Genomic DNA, 18,919 nt, shown 5'->3' on the forward strand with positions numbered 1-18,919 from the left:
TAAAATGAAATATTATAGTGTGAGAGATTAATATTTTATTTTAAAATAACTTATTGTACTAAAACCAATATCTTGTGCACTAAAAATGTCTCAATGTAGATTTTGGTGAGCTTAATAGGTACGTTTACCCTACATGTTTTATTGTTACTCACGTTTCTGTACACGTGACACCACCTAGCGGCGGTTCGTATGCATCTGACTGTTAATGGTAATTGCATCAGTTACTGTTTTAGTATTGAATGTATGGATAGTTAATTCATATGCTGTTATTCATATGTTATTTGTTTCCATTTAGAACCACACATACACTCATCTAAATGCATAATGGAAGACTGTATGCCCATGTCTACTGCAACAGTTTATTAAACACCATTCATTCAGATCTTGGTCTGGTTTATGTGTTCTGACCGACACCCGAGAGTGATTACCACACTAAAGTAGTTCCAGCAATAGTATAAAATACAGTCCTTATAAGTCTCCCCAACAATTGCATTATAATGATTTCTTAATTCAGAATATGATCAAGATGTGTTCGGGGAATTTGCCAGTTAAAAGTATAACATTTAAAGCCCCTTAAATGAACAAAATGACTCGAAGAAGATTCGTTCATTTTGATGAACGAGATCGAACAGTAAAGAGTCAGTAAAATGATCCGACCTTTCAATCACAGTTTGAAAACACGTGCTACAGTTCCGCTCCAATCCTGCAGGCGGCGGTAAACCCTCGATAACGGTCAAATACACGCGATCTTCAGGCACGAGAAACGCGTCGGTCTTTTCCGCCCGGACCAGCAGCAACTGCGAGGGTGAGGATTCGTGTCCGTGAGATTGCTGTATTTTGTCATCTTTTCACTCCTTATTCACCCGCGCGATTCGGTGAATATTTACATTAGACGTTTATGTTTGTGAATAGTGCGATTAAAGCTTGTTGTGCGGTAGATTTAGACGCTTTTGTGTGGTTTGAAGTGTAATGTGTCGTGATGGAGTGTCATGGCCGCTTCTGCCATGTGTGTGAGAGAAACTCCTCTCATGAAAACACGCGGAATTTACACTAAACATACAATAAATCACCCGAAATGAATAATACATGCATATATATGACCTGAAAGCCCTCAAGTTGTTCTGATAGTTGGTCATATAATAGCGTTACCGGTCAAGAAGTCTTTTCTGCTCATCAAAACTGCGTTTATTTGATCAAAAATACAGAGAAATCAGTAATACTGTGAAATATTGTTACAATTTAAAATATACTTTGAAACATAATTGATCAAAGCTGAATTTTCAGCATCATTACTCCAGTCTTCAGTGTCACATGATCCTTCAGAAATGATTCTAATATGATTAGTGTATAAATCATTGATTCATTATCAATGTTGGAAACAGTTGTGCTGCTGATTATAAAAAAAATGTATAACCAGTTTTTTTATTTTTAGGATTCTTTTATGAATAAGTTTAAAACAAGTTTATTTATCTAAAGCATATATTTAAAATATAAATCTTTTTTGTAACAATATACAATACCGTTCAAAAGTTTGGGGTCAGTATTTTTTATTTCATTTTTTGAAAGAAATGAATGCTTTTATTCAACAAGGATGTTGTTAAGATTTATATTGTTAGAAAAATATTTTTTTTTTTGAATAAAAGCTGTTCTTTTTAACTTTTTAGTCATCAATGAACCCTGAAAAAAATATAACTGGTTCCAAAAAATATTAAGCTGCACAACACTGATAATAAATCATCATGTTAGAGTGATTTCTGAAGGATCATGTGACTCTGAAGACTGGAGTAATGATGCTGAAAATTCAGCTTCGATCACAGGAATAAATTACATTTTAAAGTATATTAAAAGAAAACAATTATTTTAATATTTCACTTTTTTCCCTGTACTTTTGATCAAATAAATGCAAGCTTGATGAGCATAAGAACATTAAAAATAGAAATGTCTCCAAACTTTTGAACTGTACTGATATATACACTCACGGTAGGTATCTTAGAGTATTACACGCACAAAAACATTGAAGTACTATTTTATCACAGATGACCATGATTAATAATGTCTCCATGGAACGATGATTTTATGTGAAACTGGTGTTTTTGCTGCTTGTCTCACTGTGTGTTCATATTGCTGAAAGTGATTGTGATCATCAGTAACCGACTGTTTCTCTCTTATGTGACAGTGGCAAAATGCAGATCTTTGTGAAGACTTTAACCGGTAAGACCATCACCCTCGAGGTCGAGCCCAGCGACACCATCGAGAATGTCAAGGCCAAGATTCAAGACAAAGAGGGTGAGTGTGAGCTTTAATGGATTGTCTGTATGAATGTGGCGTTAGTTTTAAGTATACAGCAAGTATGATGTGTGTGTTGTTGTGTTGTACATCGGACCACTGATGTGTGTTTGTTCCTCAGGTATCCCGCCTGACCAGCAGCGTCTGATTTTCGCTGGCAAACAGTTGGAAGATGGCCGCACACTTTCAGACTACAACATTCAGAAAGGTGTTTATCCAGTGTCTGCCTCCTTATAGTCGAGTCTTGGCCAACTAAACATTTTATTAGTTGGTTAGTCAAAGAAAAAAAAACATGTGAAGTCACATAGTCGGTGAGGGACATATCATTAACAGCGGGTCCTTGTGATAACAGTAGGGCTGGGACGACACGCCTATCTCTCGATTCGATACTATCATGATAATTGGGTGCCGATGCGATTGAGTTATTTTTTTTTTTTTTAAGAATTGCGATTCTACAAGTGAAGAGCTCTTTTCCAAAACGCGATAAAAAAAATTAATTTGTCATGTCATTTTGTTGTGTACTGAACCTATTCACTGCTCTATATTACCTTGTTTAAAATGTACTGCAAGATACAGTTCCTTTCCAAACCGCGATAAGTGCCGAACCTATTTTTAGCCTAAACGCGATACATCCTCTGGACAATCAGAATTCTTGCGCCAGACACTCAATTTGCCTCATTCGCGCCGCAGGACCTCCAGATGCGTCTTTATATTGACTTGAAAATCACTTGCGCCAGACGCTCTATTCGCGTTTGGTGTGAACGCCACTCTCTCTCTCACACATGGTTATGTCGTGATTTGTTTTATGTAAAGTTGACAATGGTTCTAGTTTTTATGGGTTCGACACTTTACTGAATGCCAATGTATTTATTACTGACTGACTTGCCTTTTTTTTTAATTATTTTTTAATATAAAGACAAACCATCCATTTTAGGAAAAAATTGATGGATTTATAGCGTTTTGAAAAAAAAAAACCCTGAATTTATCAACAATTTTGTTGTTTGATTTAATAATCATTGTTCAACATGTTCAGACTGGGCCAAAAAAAAAAAAAAATTTTTAACAGGGTAAATTGAATATTCATAAAATGTGTGGGTCTAGGTGAAAAATATAATTTTCCTGAAAACTACTTAAATGGATTTATAGCGTTTTGGAAGAGAGCTCATCAAGTATTGCAATTTAGATATTGCAATTTATTTATTTTTTTACTCTAGACCATCGTGAAAAGTTAAATCATTCACTTATACAGACTGTCATATTTCACACACTGTCAAGTCATATTTACAAAAACAATTCATCACATCTTTCTGACTTTTATTTCAGAAGCATCATACAATGCCACATTCTCTTTAATAAATGATTCATTAACAAATACATTTTTAAACAGTCACTTGTCGACGAAACAATGTAATCGATAAATGTGTTATTTTAAGCACCAAGTTTCTATTAAAAGCTGATTTACTGTATTTTGATTGCTATCGTAGACATCAGTATTTATATTTAAACTTTAAACTTATCCAAGTACTTCTATGATAATTTGAACTATTGCATCACAGAAATAATGACACTATGAGGTTTGTGAAGCGGTTTCATGACGACTGTCTCCAACAGCGCCAACACATTTGAATGTTGCGATATGATTGTGTCAAAGTTTAATAGACAGACAAATTGAAAGATCGCGTCGGTGTTTGAATCGAGATCACAGTCTTTATTAAAGATAAATGGTGCAGCTCTACTGTCTTATCTCTCTCTCAGTATATGAGCAGCGCGAGGGTTTTCAGTGCGTTCAGTCTCACGTCTCTTCCACGCGTCCACTTGGGATATTACGACACTCATAGATAACGACACATTTCATCCTCTGCTGGAACGAAAGTGGCTAACTTCCGTCAGCCTCGTCTATAAGCAAGGACAAAAATAAAGCAATTGAATTTGAATTAATATCGATTCTGTAATAAAAAAAATCAATTGTCAATCAATCAAAAAGTGATAGCTAGGTGAATCGATTTTTTTTCTTTTCTCCCAGCCCTAGATAACAGTGTGTCAGGCAGAAAATCCAAACGTTTGCCTAATATCCATCGATCTCAAATATGGCTTATCATTTGAAACAAGTGGCAACTTAACATGTCTGCTCACTCTAACCCTAACCTAGATAAATGTACGCTATTATTAGATGCATATCCAAGTGTTTGTGTGGATTGTTAAAGTATAGCGAGATTACGGCATGAGCCTTTTTTTTTATTTGAAAGATAAAGATATTGTTTTGATCTCTGATTGTAGTCGTTGAAAACCAAAAAAGTGGTGCTTAAAGTCAGTGAAAGTCCTGGATTTTCATTTTTACGGGATCTGTACGAACCCCTGAAAAGGTGTCCCAATCAACCTGATATAACACTTGCTGTTGGTCTCGACGACAGCATCATTTTATCTTCTGGTTTTCTTTGTTCCTCAGAGTCCACCCTCCACCTGGTCCTGCGTCTCCGAGGAGGAATCATCGAGCCTTCCCTCAGACAGCTGGCCCAGAAATACAACTGCGAGAAGATGATCTGCCGCAAGTAAGACCGCGTGCTTTAAGCTGGTGCACACTTTGAGACGAATCTAGCAAATCCTAAAAGATTTCTCTGATCCTAGGCTAAAATCTGAAGTCTTTGATCGTTAGTTTGACATGTTCACCGACAGCCGATTAATGACGGTTGTGATCAAATTCTGGACTAGGGACTATGAAACGACCATATATAAGTTTCAAAACAGTCGATCCACAGACAAATGCACACAGCCTGCATAAAGTAGAGCCGTTGTGACTTCTGTATAAGTGTGATGTCAGAACTACTCAGTCACCGCCTTCAGTCTCACCCCCACCAATGATGGGTCACTCAGATAACAACAGGCCAATCAGAAGAGAGGCTCATGAATATTAAGTAGACAGGTTCTTGGCAGAGCTCCTGAGAAAAGAGCTGTAAAAACATATTGAGATGGTTTTTGGTATTTATACCGCATATATATATTCTTAAGGACATCAGAACATAAAATAAAACTTTAGAAAGGTGTACAATATGGGACCTTTAAAAGTTAAATCTCAAAGCGCTTCACAAAAATAAGTAAAGATAAGAGTAATACAATAATATAAAAGAAAAGCTTTCATTACATTCAAAATATACAATACAAATATAAAATGTTATCAAAAGTTTCGTAAGTAAATGGTATATAATTTGTACTTTTTTTGTTGGAAGTAATCAAATAAACACTTCCCTAAAAAAGTATGTTTTGAGGGAAGCTTAAAAACAGATTCCGCTTGCCTAATCTAGTAATGTAAAATCTAGTTTGATGGACAAGTTTTCTTGCGTGTTTGTTTTTAACGTGTCTTGACTGTCGTACAGTGTGACTTACAGCGATGATCATGTTCGTACAGTTGTAAAGGACTATTATAAATCGCACCGTGTGCACCCGGCTTTACTCTGTCTAGTGATGGACCCGTTGAGTTGATCATCTCATGATGTATCCCATGATGCTCTGCTCTCAGGTGTTACGCCCGTCTGCACCCCCGTGCCGTGAACTGCCGTAAGAAGAAGTGTGGCCACACCAACAACCTGCGGCCCAAGAAGAAGCTGAAGTAAGCTAGCGTCGATGCTACGCTTCAGGAACCACAGGAGATTCTGTGTTCAAATAAAGTCTTGTTGAAAACCGTCGCCTTGAGTTTGTCCACTTATATTGTGCTTTTCCTTGTCTGTGTAAAAATGTTTAACCATTCATACTTCCCTGAAGATGTTTTTTTTTAAATGGATAGCGGATCAGGTTTTATATTTGTTTTTAAAAGGAAAATCTCCCACGTTTGGTACATGTGGACCAGCAAATGTTGAAAAAAAATTGTTAAAGGTCTTTTGCAGAGGTTGTAAAACCATAGTATGTGACCCTGGATCATACTATGGTATTAAGGATATTAAGTAAAGATCATGTTCCATGAAGATATTTTTTTTAATTTCCTACCGTAAATATATAAAACATTTTTTTTTGAGTGAATGCTGCACAATCGTGAACATAAATGCACAACTTTAAAGGAGATTTTCTCAATATTTTGATTTTTTTGCACCCTCAGATTCCAGATTTTCAATAGTTGTGTCTCGGCCAAATATTGTCCTATCATAACAAACCATACATCAATGGAAAGCTTATTTATTCAGCATTCGGATGATGTATAAATCTCAATTTCAAAAAATGACCCATGTGACTGGTTTTGTGATCCAGGGTCACATACTGTATGGTATATTTAAAAAAATTGGGTTTGGGTACAATATTTGGTCATAATAGGTCTAGAATATGCAATATTTTAATGACAGACCAAGAATACATTAAATGGAACAAAAAATATCTCATAATTGGGGCATTTTTGCATTTACGTATGAGCAATTTTACCCCAAACCCACTTTAAGACTGACCAAGGTCCAGTAAACAGTTTCCTAAAGTGAACACTGAAAATTAACTTTTGCATTTTTGATGAATTTCCAAAACTTGAGTACTTATGAATTGTTTTGAAAGGCCAATCCTTCCTATAATTCTAAATTAATTCAGTTTGAAACAATACATTTTAGTCAGTGTTGAAGCATCTAAATTTGCTTTGGCATTAAAGGAGTGGTATAATGTGGTGTTCACAAGATGTAAAATAAGTCTCTGATGTCTGTAGTGTGTGTGTGTGTGTGAAGTTTTAGCTCAAAATACCCCACAGATATTTTTATAGCATGTTAAAATTGTCTCTTTTTGAGGGTGAGCAAAAACGCACCGTTTTGTGTCTGTCCCTTTAAATGCAAATGAGTTGCTGCTCCCGGCACAGGGGGCGGAGCTTCAAGAGCTCGTGTCCTTTTACCTCACACACACATGCACTGAACATTTCAAAAACGTTTAGCCTTTTATGTTCAAACTGGAGTCAGAAAGATGGAGAGACTCAGGAAGAAGTGACAACATGTAGACAACATTTCTGAATGATTAGTTGATGAATTTATGAAGCTTATGTGTAGTTATCTTCTAGTCATTGATTAGCATATTCTGTCATGATAATCTATAAATCGTGTTCAGGGGGTGGGGTTTATGTAAATTCTAGGGTTGGTGATGTCACTAACCTGGGAGGAATGTGGTGTAGTCTCTACCAGCCGTTTGTTGTAGTCCTTAAAAAGCGATTTCTTTAAAAGCAAATATCTCCCTTTGCTCTGAACTTTGAGCGTTGTAACTTTGCAGATGTTGTTTATGCTCAAACAGCAACATTACACACTAACTAAAGCTAGAAAAGTCAAATCATAATCAACCACACCTTTAATTGAACAAATGTAATATTTAGCAAAGTTAAACGTATTTAACACAGTTAAGAAATAGTTTCTTGATTCCAAGAAGAACGTTTATCATCCAAGGTTTTTCAAATGTTCTTTGCACTAATTGTTATAATCACTGAAAACAGAAGACCAAATATTGGTTTGACAAGATTTTTGAGCATATGCAATTTTTTCCACTGACGATGACCGAGTAACTCACACTGGTAATACAATGTAAAACAAATTTATTTAGCAAGTTTTCGTTAAACTCAGAGAACATCACACACCGTAACAGACTTGGCTCTGGAGTTTTCCAGCTTGACTCTTAATAGTGTATTATGAAATCTACGGTCATAGTTTTAATCAAGAGCTGCAGAATATATGATCTCCCGCACACTAAAGATGCACGTGTGGAAAAACAAGTCTCTCGCATTCCTCCGAGTCAGACTTCTGATCGCTTGCAAGCAGAAATGAGGAGATTCTGTCCTTGAAAAGAGTTCTTGCCACATCCAAATCATAATCACACATGCTTTCATTGTCCAAAAGATACAAAGCAGTGCAAATACTCAAGTACCGCATGAAGAAATATAAAAGTTTGCCCCTAAAATCAACGGCGCCGGAAAGCAAACGAACACAAACCCTGTGGTTGTTCAGGCTGTTGGCACTTAACACTGGTTTCTTGTGCTATCAATCACAAATACACTGTAAACGCAACGACACGAGATGCATTCAAGCACATTCAGCATCCATTCCCCAATGAACAACTACAGCTATTCTTATATAAGTATAAACTCCCTTGAGAGATCTTAATATTCTATAATAACAGAGCAATTGTTTATTTCTACCTAATGTATATTTTTGTGGCAACGCTGCAACTATTTAATGCTTTCTATCAATGCTGTCCTGTATCTATCCTAAGCATTCCACAGTATGAAGATTCGAGCTGGTCTTTGGTTTACACACTCCAGCTGTGAGCACATCCATATACAGAGAAAACACACACAGTACAGGCATTCAGAAAAAAAAAATATTTGTAAAAATAATAATTGATGACTTTTTCATATTTTTTGCTTGTTTCTCCCAAAAGTTTGGCATTTGAGCCACAAAGGTCTTTGCTACAAGTTAGTTTCGGTTCATAATATTCTATAGTAGAGTAATGATTCATTTTTTGTTTTGCTTAATCTTTTAGTGTTCATAAAAATGTATATGACTATATGTTACAGAAATGGGTTACACTTTATTTTAAGGTGTCATTGTTACAGTGTAATTATATATTTAAGTACTGAGTAATATTAAGCAACTACATGTACTTACTATAGGGTTAGGGTAGGATTAGGGTTTGGTTGAGGGTTAGTTGCATGTAATTATGGATAATTTACTGTTATTACTATGGTAAGTACATGTAACAAGGACACTGTAAAATAAAGTGTTACACAGAAATGCATGAAGCTAAATTATTGAAATATAATCATTTTTAATAGTACTTCTGGGCCGAAACCAAAAAATCAGGATGCACTTGGCTTAAAATAGATTAATAATTAAGTAATGGGTTTAATAATCAATACTCAAACAAAACTGAGTTGTACAAACATTTAAATTGCACATTATTTTTATTAAATTTGGTTACACTTTATTTAAAAGTGTCAGTGTTACAGTGTAATTATATATTTAATTACTGAGTAATAATAATTAACTGCATGTACTTACTATAGTTACGGTTAGGATTTGGTTGAGGGTTAGTTGCATGTAATTATGCATAATTTACTGTTATTACTATGGTAAGTACATGAAACATATGTAACAAGGACACTAAAAAAAAGTGTTACCATAAATTAATATTATTAAAAAATATAAATTTTAATTATTATATCATAATAATGTGAATGTAAAAAAAGCAAAAATGAATCTTGTGTAAATACGATTATTTAACTTTTGTGCTGCCCTAAACTGAATTATTAATACTTTAAATTATGTTTTTTTTAAAGAATAGATTCGGAGAGATTTGCAATGCATTTGTGAATCATTTTTCCCTATTGTTCACGATGTGTGACCTCTAATAAATAAAGATGAATACTTGTGGCATCACTAGTGTATCAAAAATAAAGCGTCTCCTCCTGTACCGTAACATCGCTGTTCGTGTTCGACCGACGCTGAAGTTATTGCTAGAGTTTGAACAGAAAGTTTTCAGTGCAAAAGAAAGAAAGCAGGAGAAGTGAGAAGATACTGATAGAAACTAGTGAAGCTGAACTACTGAAGCCCTCGACGAGTGTCTCTCACGTCACACTATTTACTGATGAGTTTGACCAGACTCTGTCGAAGGTCGTTGAGGTCGTAGATCTTGACGTCGAGGATCTGGACGACTCTCTGCACCTCGTTCTCGGCGCGCTCGCGATCTTCCAGCGCTGAGGACAGGTTCTGCTCTGCGTTCTGCACACGCCGCTCCAGATCCATGTTACGCATCTCCAACTCCTGAAAACACGTCACAGAGGTCACTGATTTAACAAGAATTAACCCTCTAATGTCTTCATATCACACATGCTCTCGTTGTTCAACGTTCACAGTGATACAAACATATATAGAAAAATATAAAACCTGATTCTCTACTGCACGAAGAAATATAAAATAATAAAATTATAAAAATATAAATAAATAATTATTTTAAAATATATATAAATATTTATATATATATATATACACATATATAAAAAAATATAGAAATAAAAATCTTATTCCATTCCTGCAATAAAAAGTGCTATAAAAATAAATACAAAAAATATAGAAATATAAAACCGGATTCTGTACTGCATGAAGAAATATAAAAGTTATATAAAAATATATAGAAAAAAATATAGAAAAACAAAACATTATTCTGTACTTAGCAACTGTAGTACATAATTCTGTATTGTGAATGTGATTGCGATTGTGATTGCGATTGTAAATGCGTTTGTGATTGTGATTGCGTTTGTGAATGTGATTGTGTTTGTGAATGTGATTGTGATTGCGAATGTGATTGTGACTGAATGTGATTGTGAATGTGTTTGTGATTGTGAATGTCATTGTGTTTGTGAATATGATTGCGATTGTGAATGTGATTGTGAATGTGATTGCAATTGTGAATGCGATTGTGAATGTGTTTGCGATTGTGAATGTGATTGTGAATGTCATTGTGTTTGTGATTGCGATTGTGAATGTGATTGAATGCGATTGTGAATGTGATTGTGAATGTCATTGTGTTTGTGAATGTGATTGCGAATGTGATTGTGTTTGTGAATGTGATTGCGATTGTGAATGCGATTGTGAATGTGATTGTGACTGAATGTGATTGTGAATGTGTTTGTGATTGTGAATGTCATTGTGTTTGTGAATGTGATTGCGATTGTGAATGCGATTGTGAATGTGATTGTGAATGTGATTGCGATTGTGAATGTGATTGTGTTTGTGAATGTGATTGCGATTGTGAATGCGATTGTGAATGTGATTGCGATTGCGAATGTGATTGTGTTTGTGAATGTGAATGCGATTGTGTTTGTGAATGTGACTGTGATTGTGAATGTGATTGCGATTGTGAATGTGATTGTGTTTGTGAATGTGATTGCGATTGTGAATGCGATTGTGAATGTGATTGTGATTGCGAATGTGACTGATTGTGAATGTGATTGCGATTGCGAATGTGATTGTGTTTGTGAATGTGATTGCGATTGTGATTGCGATTGTGAATGTGATTGCGATTGTGTTTGTGATTGTGAATGTAACTGTGATTGTGAATGTGATTGCGATTGTGAATGTGATTGTGTTTGTGAATGTGATTGCGATTGTGAATGCGATTGTGAATGTGATTGTGACTGAATGTGATTGTGAATGTGTTTGTGATTGTGAATGTCATTGTGTTTGTGAATGTGATTGCGATTGTGAATGCGATTGTGAATGTGATTGTGAATGTGATTGCGATTGTGAATGTGATTGTGTTTGTGAATGTGATTGCGATTGTGAATGCGATTGTGAATGTGATTGCGATTGCGAATGTGATTGTGTTTGTGAATGTGAATGCGATTGTGTTTGTGATTGTGAATGTGACTGTGATTGTGAATGTGATTGCGATTGTGAATGTGATTGTGTTTGTGAATGTGATTGCGATTGTGAATGCGATTGTGAATGTGATTGCGATTGTGATTGTGATTGTGAATGTGACTGATTGTGAATGTGATTGCGATTGCGAATGTGATTGTGTTTGTGAATGTGATTGTGATTGTGAATGTGATTGCGATTGTGATTGTGTTTGTGATTGTGAATGTAACTGTGATTGTGAATGTGATTGCGATTGTGAATGTGATTGTGTTTGTGAATGTGATTGCGATTGTGAATGCGATTGTGAATGTGATTGCGATTGTGACTGTGATTGTGAATGTGATTGCGATTGTGAATGTGATTGCGAATGTGATTGTGTTTGTGATTGCGATTGTGAATGTGACTGTGAATGTGATTGTGAATGTGATTGCGATTGTGAATGTGATTGCGATTGTGAATGTGATTGCGATTGTGAATGTGATTGCGATTGTGAATGTGATTGTGACTGAATGTGATTGTGAATGTGTTTGTGATTGTGAATGTCATTGTGTTTGTGAATGTGATTGCGATTGTGAATGCGATTGTGAATGTGATTGTGAATGTGATTGCGATTGTGAATGTGATTGTGTTTGTGAATGTGATTGCGATTGTGAATGCGATTGTGAATGTGATTGCGATTGCGAATGTGATTGTGTTTGTGAATGTGAATGCGATTGTGTTTGTGTTTGTGATTGTGAATGTGACTGTGATTGTGAATGTGATTGCGATTGTGAATGTGATTGTGTTTGTGAATGTGATTGCGATTGTGAATGCGATTGTGAATGTGATTGTGATTGCGATTGTGATTGTGAATGTGACTGATTGTGAATGTGATTGCGATTGCGATTGCGAATGTGATTGTGTTTGTGAATGTGATTGCGATTGTGATTGCGATTGTGAATGTGATTGCGATTGTGATTGTGTTTGTGATTGTGAATGTAACTGTGATTGTGAATGTGATTGCGATTGTGAATGTGATTGTGTTTGTGAATGTGATTGCGATTGTGAATGCGATTGTGAATGTGATTGTGACTGAATGTGATTGTGAATGTGTTTGTGATTGTGAATGTCATTGTGTTTGTGAATGTGATTGCGATTGTGAATGCGATTGTGAATGTGATTGTGAATGTGATTGCGATTGTGAATGTGATTGTGTTTGTGAATGTGATTGCGATTGTGAATGCGATTGTGAATGTGATTGCGATTGCGAATGTGATTGTGTTTGTGAATGTGAATGCGAATGCGATTGTGTTTGTGTTTGTGATTGTGAATGTGACTGTGATTGTGAATGTGATTGCGATTGTGAATGTGATTGTGTTTGTGAATGTGATTGTGAATGCGATTGTGAATGTGATTGCGATTGTGATTGTGAATGTGACTGATTGTGAATGTGATTGCGATTGCGAATGTGATTGTGTTTGTGAATGTGATTGCGATTGTGATTGTGAATGTGATTGCGATTGTGATTGTGTTTGTGATTGTGAATGTAACTGTGATTGTGAATGTGATTGCGATTGTGAAAGTGATTGTGTTTGTGAATGTGATTGCGATTGTGAATGCGATTGTGAATGTGATTGCGATTGTGACTGTGATTGTGAATGTGATTGCGATTGTGAATGTGATTGCGAATGTGATTGTGTTTGTGATTGCGATTGTGAATGTGACTGTGAATGTGATTGTGAATGTGATTGTGAATGTGATTGCGATTGTGAATGTGATTGCGATTGTGAATGTGATTGCGATTGTGAATGCGATTGTGTTTGTGAATGTGATTGCGATTGTGAATGTGATTGCGATTGTGAATGTGATTGTGAATGTGATTGTGAATGTGATTGTGAATGCGATTGTGAATGCGATTGTGAATGCGTTTGTGAATGCGATTGTGAATGTGATTGTGAATGTAATTGCGATTGTGAATGTGATTGCGATTGTGAATGTGATTGCGACTGTGAATGTTCCAGCACCTGTAGTCTGTGTACGGCCTCTTCTCTCTCTCTCTCCAGCTCATGGTAGTTCGACTTCTTACTCTGGAGAATCCGGATTTCCTGAAATGAATTGAGATGCAATAATGCGCAGAAATCTCTAATACAGTGAGTCCTTGCTGAAAGAGCTGAACGCGCTCTGTGTGTTTTATAAGCAGGAGTTTGAGCTGAAGATTACAGTGACTTTCAGGAAAGAACATCTATAGGTCACTGGACTCACCCCTCCATCAGGGGTGTGTGTGAGTGTGAGTGTGTGCACGAGTGTGTGTGTGTCAGTGAGTGAGTGAGTTTGTGTGTGAGAGATAATTTGTGTGTGAGACTCTCTCTGTGTGCGTGTATGTGAGAGAGAGAGAGAGAGAGAGAGAGAGAGAGAGAGAGAGAGAGAGGGGGGAGAGAGGGAAAGCGAAAGAGAAAGAAAGAAAGAGAAAGAGAGAGAGAGAGAGAGAGAGAGAGAGAGAGAGAGAGAGAGAGAGAGAGAGAGAGAGAGAAAGAGAGAGAGAGTGTGTGTGTGCGTGTCTCACCTCATCCTTCGCCTTCAGTAAGTTCTCCAGCTCCTCCAGGGACTGAGTGAGTTCATCTTTGAGCATGTCACTGGGTCCCTGACCACCACCATGAGCCTCCAGCTCCGACACCTACACACACACACACACACACACACACACACCAATAGAAAGAAAGATTCTATACACAACTCTAGGGTTCTTGACTCAACTTGAAAGAACACGTCTTCAATGATTCCACACAATACTTTTTATGTTTAACAGATTATTTTTACCTAATATTTTCATGCGTTTGTAAAAATGTATTTGACTTTTACATAACAGCCAGTTACATGTAAAAATACAGAATTTATGTATTTAGTATTAATGCATGTAAAGCTGTAAAATAAAAGTCTATATAATTGTGAACCCTGTGTTAATATTTATCTCGCTATCCATACTATGCACAATTTTATTATTATTATTTAATATTATTATTAATGTTATTTTAGCATCAAGACAAGGTTATTATAGTTAACAAACAAAAAATAAAACCATAAAAAAATTGTTGCTTGAAATAAAAATAATCAAACTGATTTTATTTCTCATTTTCATTTAGTTAAACTGAAACTAAACTTTAGTTTTTCATCAACTAAAACTGAAATAAAAATTAATAAAAACTATAGACATAAAAAAACAAAAACAAAAAAAACCCAGCAAAAGTACTAAAACTCAAACTAAAATTATAATGGAAAATACAAAAATAAAAATATAAAAATAATAAAACTATAATAGTAACACAATATTACTAAAATAACACTGACTGAGATACTATTATAATTTTAATTTTAATTTTTTTTCTATCTATATTTTCATTTTAATTTTAGTTAAAGTTTTGTTAATTTTGATGTTAAAAAAAGAGTTAAAAATATTATAACGATCTCTACATTTCAATCTCCATCCAACAGAATCTTGTAGAAACTCATGAATGTATGAACATCAGTCTGTAATTCACACAAAGCATCAGACTTTGAACAGAGACTCTTTTGTATGAACGAGTGTCAGAGAAACCTGTCTGGAAACACTCATTAATTAATTTCCTTCAGCTTTAATTCACAGAAGTGTCAGTTCTTCCAGAAAACAGGCTCTTATTGATATCTTTCAGCGATGGCAGACTGTTCTGAGGCTCAGATGAAAGAGGTAATGACTCACTCGTTTCTCTCCTCCCGCCTGTCCATTTCTTTACAAACACACTGATGCGTAAAATCATTTTATAACTTCACACAGACACATTACACAGAAGCTGCAGCATAATGGCCATCATAAAGCTGACCTACATACACACTCACTGATTATTCACACATTATATTTGAATAATGCATTACAGACAGTAAAGGACACGCTCTTTAACCAGGTGTGATGCGACAAGTTATTAAATATAAGTTCAGAAATATAAAGTATAAATGCTGTGCAAAATTACAAACTCAAAGCCAATCAGGTCATATTTGATGTTTAATATACAGCTAATAGTCAACTATCTCTCATATGTTTGAGGTCGGTATGATTTTTTTAATGTTTTTGAAGGAACTCTCTTGCGTATGACATTTATTTTTATAATTATAATTAAATATAATTACAAAAATTGAAAATAACTGTTTTCTATGTGAATGTTAAAATGTAAATTATTCCTGTGATCAAAGCTGAATTTTCAGCATCATTACTCCAGTCTTCAGTATCACATGATCCTTCAGAAATCTCTCTAATATGATGATTTGACGCTCAAGGAATATTTAATAATATTATCAGTGATGAAAACAGCTTTTTTCGGGATTATTTGATGAATTGAAAGTTAAAAAAACCTGCATTTTTTGTTTAAAATAGAATCTTTTGTAACGTTATAAATGTCTTTACGGTCACTTCTGATCAATTTAATGTGTCCTTGTCGAAAAAAATATTAATTTCTCAAGAAAAAGTCAAATGTAACAAAAGTGGTGATTATGAAGAAATGTTTCTTTGCTTTGAAACTACACACTTAGGATGAATCACCACAATAAAACCAGAAATGTCTTTTAAAGAGGACCTGTTATGCTTTTGTCACATGTTCATCTTTGTTTAGTGTGTAATGTTGCTGAGTTCTTCTCTATATCAGTGTCAGTGTTTCTGAACTCCTGAAACGCCTCCATTGTAGTCTTGAGTTTCTTCCGGGAACGAACACGTCACAATATTCCTCATTATAATAATTCATACGCAGAATAAAGGGGCGGGGCCTGGTTAAATTAGTTAGTAGTGTGTTAAACTGGCGGTTATGGTAAGGGGCGGGACATTTCCCAAACACACTCGAAGCGCTCGACCAATCACAACACACTGCTCCAGCCGACCAATCAGAGCACAGTGTGCTTTTCAGAAGGAGGGGCTTCATAGAGACAGGAACTAAACAGAGCGTTACTGACAGACTGGGAAGAGAGGAGCCGCAACAATGGAGAATATGGGGAATATAATGTGTTTTTTGAACATTGAACCATGAAAACCTGTTCTAGTAGAGCCCGAAAACAAAATCAAGACTTTATAAAAGGGCATGATATGACATCTTTAATAAAGGCCCTGAGGACAATCAAATGTTTCTCAACACCATCTTTTATTCCATCCATTCAAGGTAAATGCAGTGCCTCTCTATCCTCCAACATTATAACCAAAAACACTCTCACACTCTCACACACACACACACTCACGAGGTTATGGAGAGCCTTAAGAGGGACTGGCTTATTTTTAACCATGTAAAGTGCAAAAAAGTTTCCCAAACGAGGGTCTGGCAGCTTCCCCTGGTGATATTTCAGTCCTCCAAACTAGGCCATTGAAAGTAGGATATCGCTGTCCTACAAACCACACCACATCTCTCTCCCTCTCTCTCTCTCTCTCTTACACACTCCCTCTTCTCTCTCTTTCTCTCTCTCTCTCTCTCTCTCTCTTACACACCCCCTCTCTTTCTCTCTCTCCATCTCTCTCTCTCTCTCTCTCTCTCTCTCTCTCTCTCTCTCTCTCTCTCTCTCTCTCTCTCTCTCTCTCTCTCTCTCTCTCTCTCTCTCACACACTCCATCTCTCTCTCTCTCTCTCTCTCTCTCTCTCTCTCTCTCTCTCTCTCTCTCTCTCTAGTCCCTTAAGACATGAACCATTTTCAACCACCTGGTCGCCTGTTCTCGTCCCAAAGAGACGGAGCGAGATCGAGGGCTACCTCTCTCAAACACGAGTCCTGTTCTGAAGCGATAATGAGAGCAAACGGTGTGAAGAGAGACACGGAAACGGTGATGATGACAATCCCATTCGGATCGATAGAGAGTCGGACCATTTCTTGCAATTTTTTTGCTTTTGAATTTTTTTTTAAATTAAGATTTGTTTAATGCTTTTGAAAAGGTCTCTTCTGCTCACCAAGGCTGATGAAAACTACAGTAATATTGTGATATATTATTACAATTTAAAATAACTGTTTTCTATGTGAATATATAGTAAAATGTAATTTATTCCTGTGATCAAAGCTGTATTTTCAGCATCATTACTCCAGTCTTCAGTGTCACATGATCCTTCACAAATCTGATTTTGCAGTTATAATCAATTATTGGTGCGCAATTATTAATGAAGTTCAGTGTTAAACAGAACAGAACGTTTTGCTGCTTAAAACATGACCATTTTTGACAGGATTCCTTTCAATGAGCAGCATTTGTTTGAAAATTAAGTTTTGCCATCACAAGAATAAATTACATTTTAAAATATAGTAAAATATTTTCCTTTAAATACTATTTTACTGCGTCATTTTTTAATCAAATAATGCAGTGTTGTTGAGCATAAACGACTTCTTTCAAAAACATTCTAATTATTTCTAACTTTTGACCGGTAGCGTAAATGTATTAAAGGTCCCATATTGTCAAAACTGAAATTTCTGGCATTTTTCATGATAGCAGAGGTCTCGAGGCGATGAAACTACCATACAAGTTGAAGTAGTACTTCACCCATCATCCGTTGTGACTTCTGTATAAGTGTGATGTCAGAACTACTCAGTCACCGCCTTCAGTCTCACCCCCACAAATGGTGGGTCACTCAGAAAACAACAGGCCAATCAGAAGAGAGGCTCATGAATATTAAGTAGACAGGTTCTTGGCAGAGCTCCTGAGAAAGGAGCTGTAAAAATATATTGAGATGTTTTTTGGTACTTATACCGCACATATATATTCTTAAGGACATCAAAACCTAAAAATAAAACTTCAGAAAGGTGTACAATATGGGACCTTTAAAGTCCCCCTGTAGTCAATCATTTTATCTCTTAAAACTCATCTTTGATCACCAAAATTACATATTTAAAAGTTTTTTCCTTAAACAATTTTTCTTCATGCCTTAAAATATCTTGAATGTAACTCGACACCCTTGCCTCATTTAGTATGCGCTGTTCTATGAATATGTAAATGAGCCCTGCCTCCACTCACTCACTCAGCTCAGAGATCCACTGGTTGACGATCACACGTTGATCTGATTGGTTACAAGGTAGTTTGTGACGTCAGAAACACCAGCGATTTCAAAGCGTGTTTTTGAGACTGTCTTTGGTTCACTGCAATTTTAAGGAGAAAATACTCCTTGTGATTTTTCCATGTTACATTGAAAGCATCTTATATTCTATATTTTCACCTGATCTCGTAATCTCTCGGTCTCGTCCTGATACGCCGCCAGCTGTTTCTTCCACTGCTCCACGTTGGCGTTTGCCTCATGAAGCGCCGCCACTAGTTTAGAGTTA

The 18,919-nt window shown here is 35.9% G+C and overlaps 2 protein-coding genes across 3 annotated transcripts in view; one reads left to right on the forward strand and one right to left on the reverse strand.

The window, feature by feature from the left end:
- The first annotated feature begins 702 nt into the window (after positions 1-702).
- Positions 703-5,966, forward strand: uba52 (ubiquitin A-52 residue ribosomal protein fusion product 1). 2 transcript variants are annotated; one of them, XM_081373425.1, is made up of 5 exons: positions 703-805; positions 2,177-2,286; positions 2,408-2,494; positions 4,733-4,835; positions 5,801-5,966. In XM_081373425.1, the coding sequence occupies exons 2-5, from the start codon at positions 2,184-2,186 to the stop codon at positions 5,892-5,894; spliced, it is 387 nt and encodes a 128-aa protein (XP_081229551.1). In that variant the 5' UTR covers positions 703-805; positions 2,177-2,183; the 3' UTR covers positions 5,895-5,966. The 2 variants fall into 2 exon arrangements, with proteins under 2 accessions (XP_081229551.1, XP_081229552.1); XM_081373426.1 differs by having other exon boundaries at positions 766-875.
- Positions 5,967-9,750: 3,784 nt separating this feature from the next.
- Positions 9,751-18,919, reverse strand: part of LOC308695312 (homer protein homolog 3) — a 35,678-nt gene continuing 26,509 nt past the window's right edge. The window contains exons 7-10 of the mRNA XM_081373427.1: positions 18,814-18,919; positions 14,185-14,295; positions 13,646-13,726; positions 9,751-10,046 (exon numbers count right to left, since the gene is read on the reverse strand). The exon at positions 18,814-18,919 is cut by the window's right edge and continues 51 nt beyond it. Coding sequence (XP_081229553.1) covers positions 9,861-10,046; positions 13,646-13,726; positions 14,185-14,295; positions 18,814-18,919 — 484 coding nt within the window. The 3' untranslated portion in view covers positions 9,751-9,860. The remainder of the gene's footprint in view (positions 10,047-13,645; positions 13,727-14,184; positions 14,296-18,813) is intronic.

Source organism: Scardinius erythrophthalmus (genome assembly GCF_964197995.2).
Source record: "Scardinius erythrophthalmus genome assembly, chromosome: 9".
NCBI classification, from domain to species: Eukaryota; Metazoa; Chordata; class Actinopteri; order Cypriniformes; family Leuciscidae; genus Scardinius; species Scardinius erythrophthalmus.

Excerpts from the sequence above, each read along its gene's own strand:
- uba52 (XM_081373425.1), top strand. The coding sequence starts at position 2,184 with ATGCAGATCTTTGTGAAGACTTTAACCGGTAAGACCATCACCCTCGAG. Across the intron at positions 2,495-4,732 it reads AGACTACAACATTCAGAAAG|AGTCCACCCTCCACCTGGTC; the intron begins GTGTTTATCCAG and ends TTTGTTCCTCAG. Across the intron at positions 4,836-5,800 it reads GAGAAGATGATCTGCCGCAA|GTGTTACGCCCGTCTGCACC; the intron begins GTAAGACCGCGT and ends CTCTGCTCTCAG.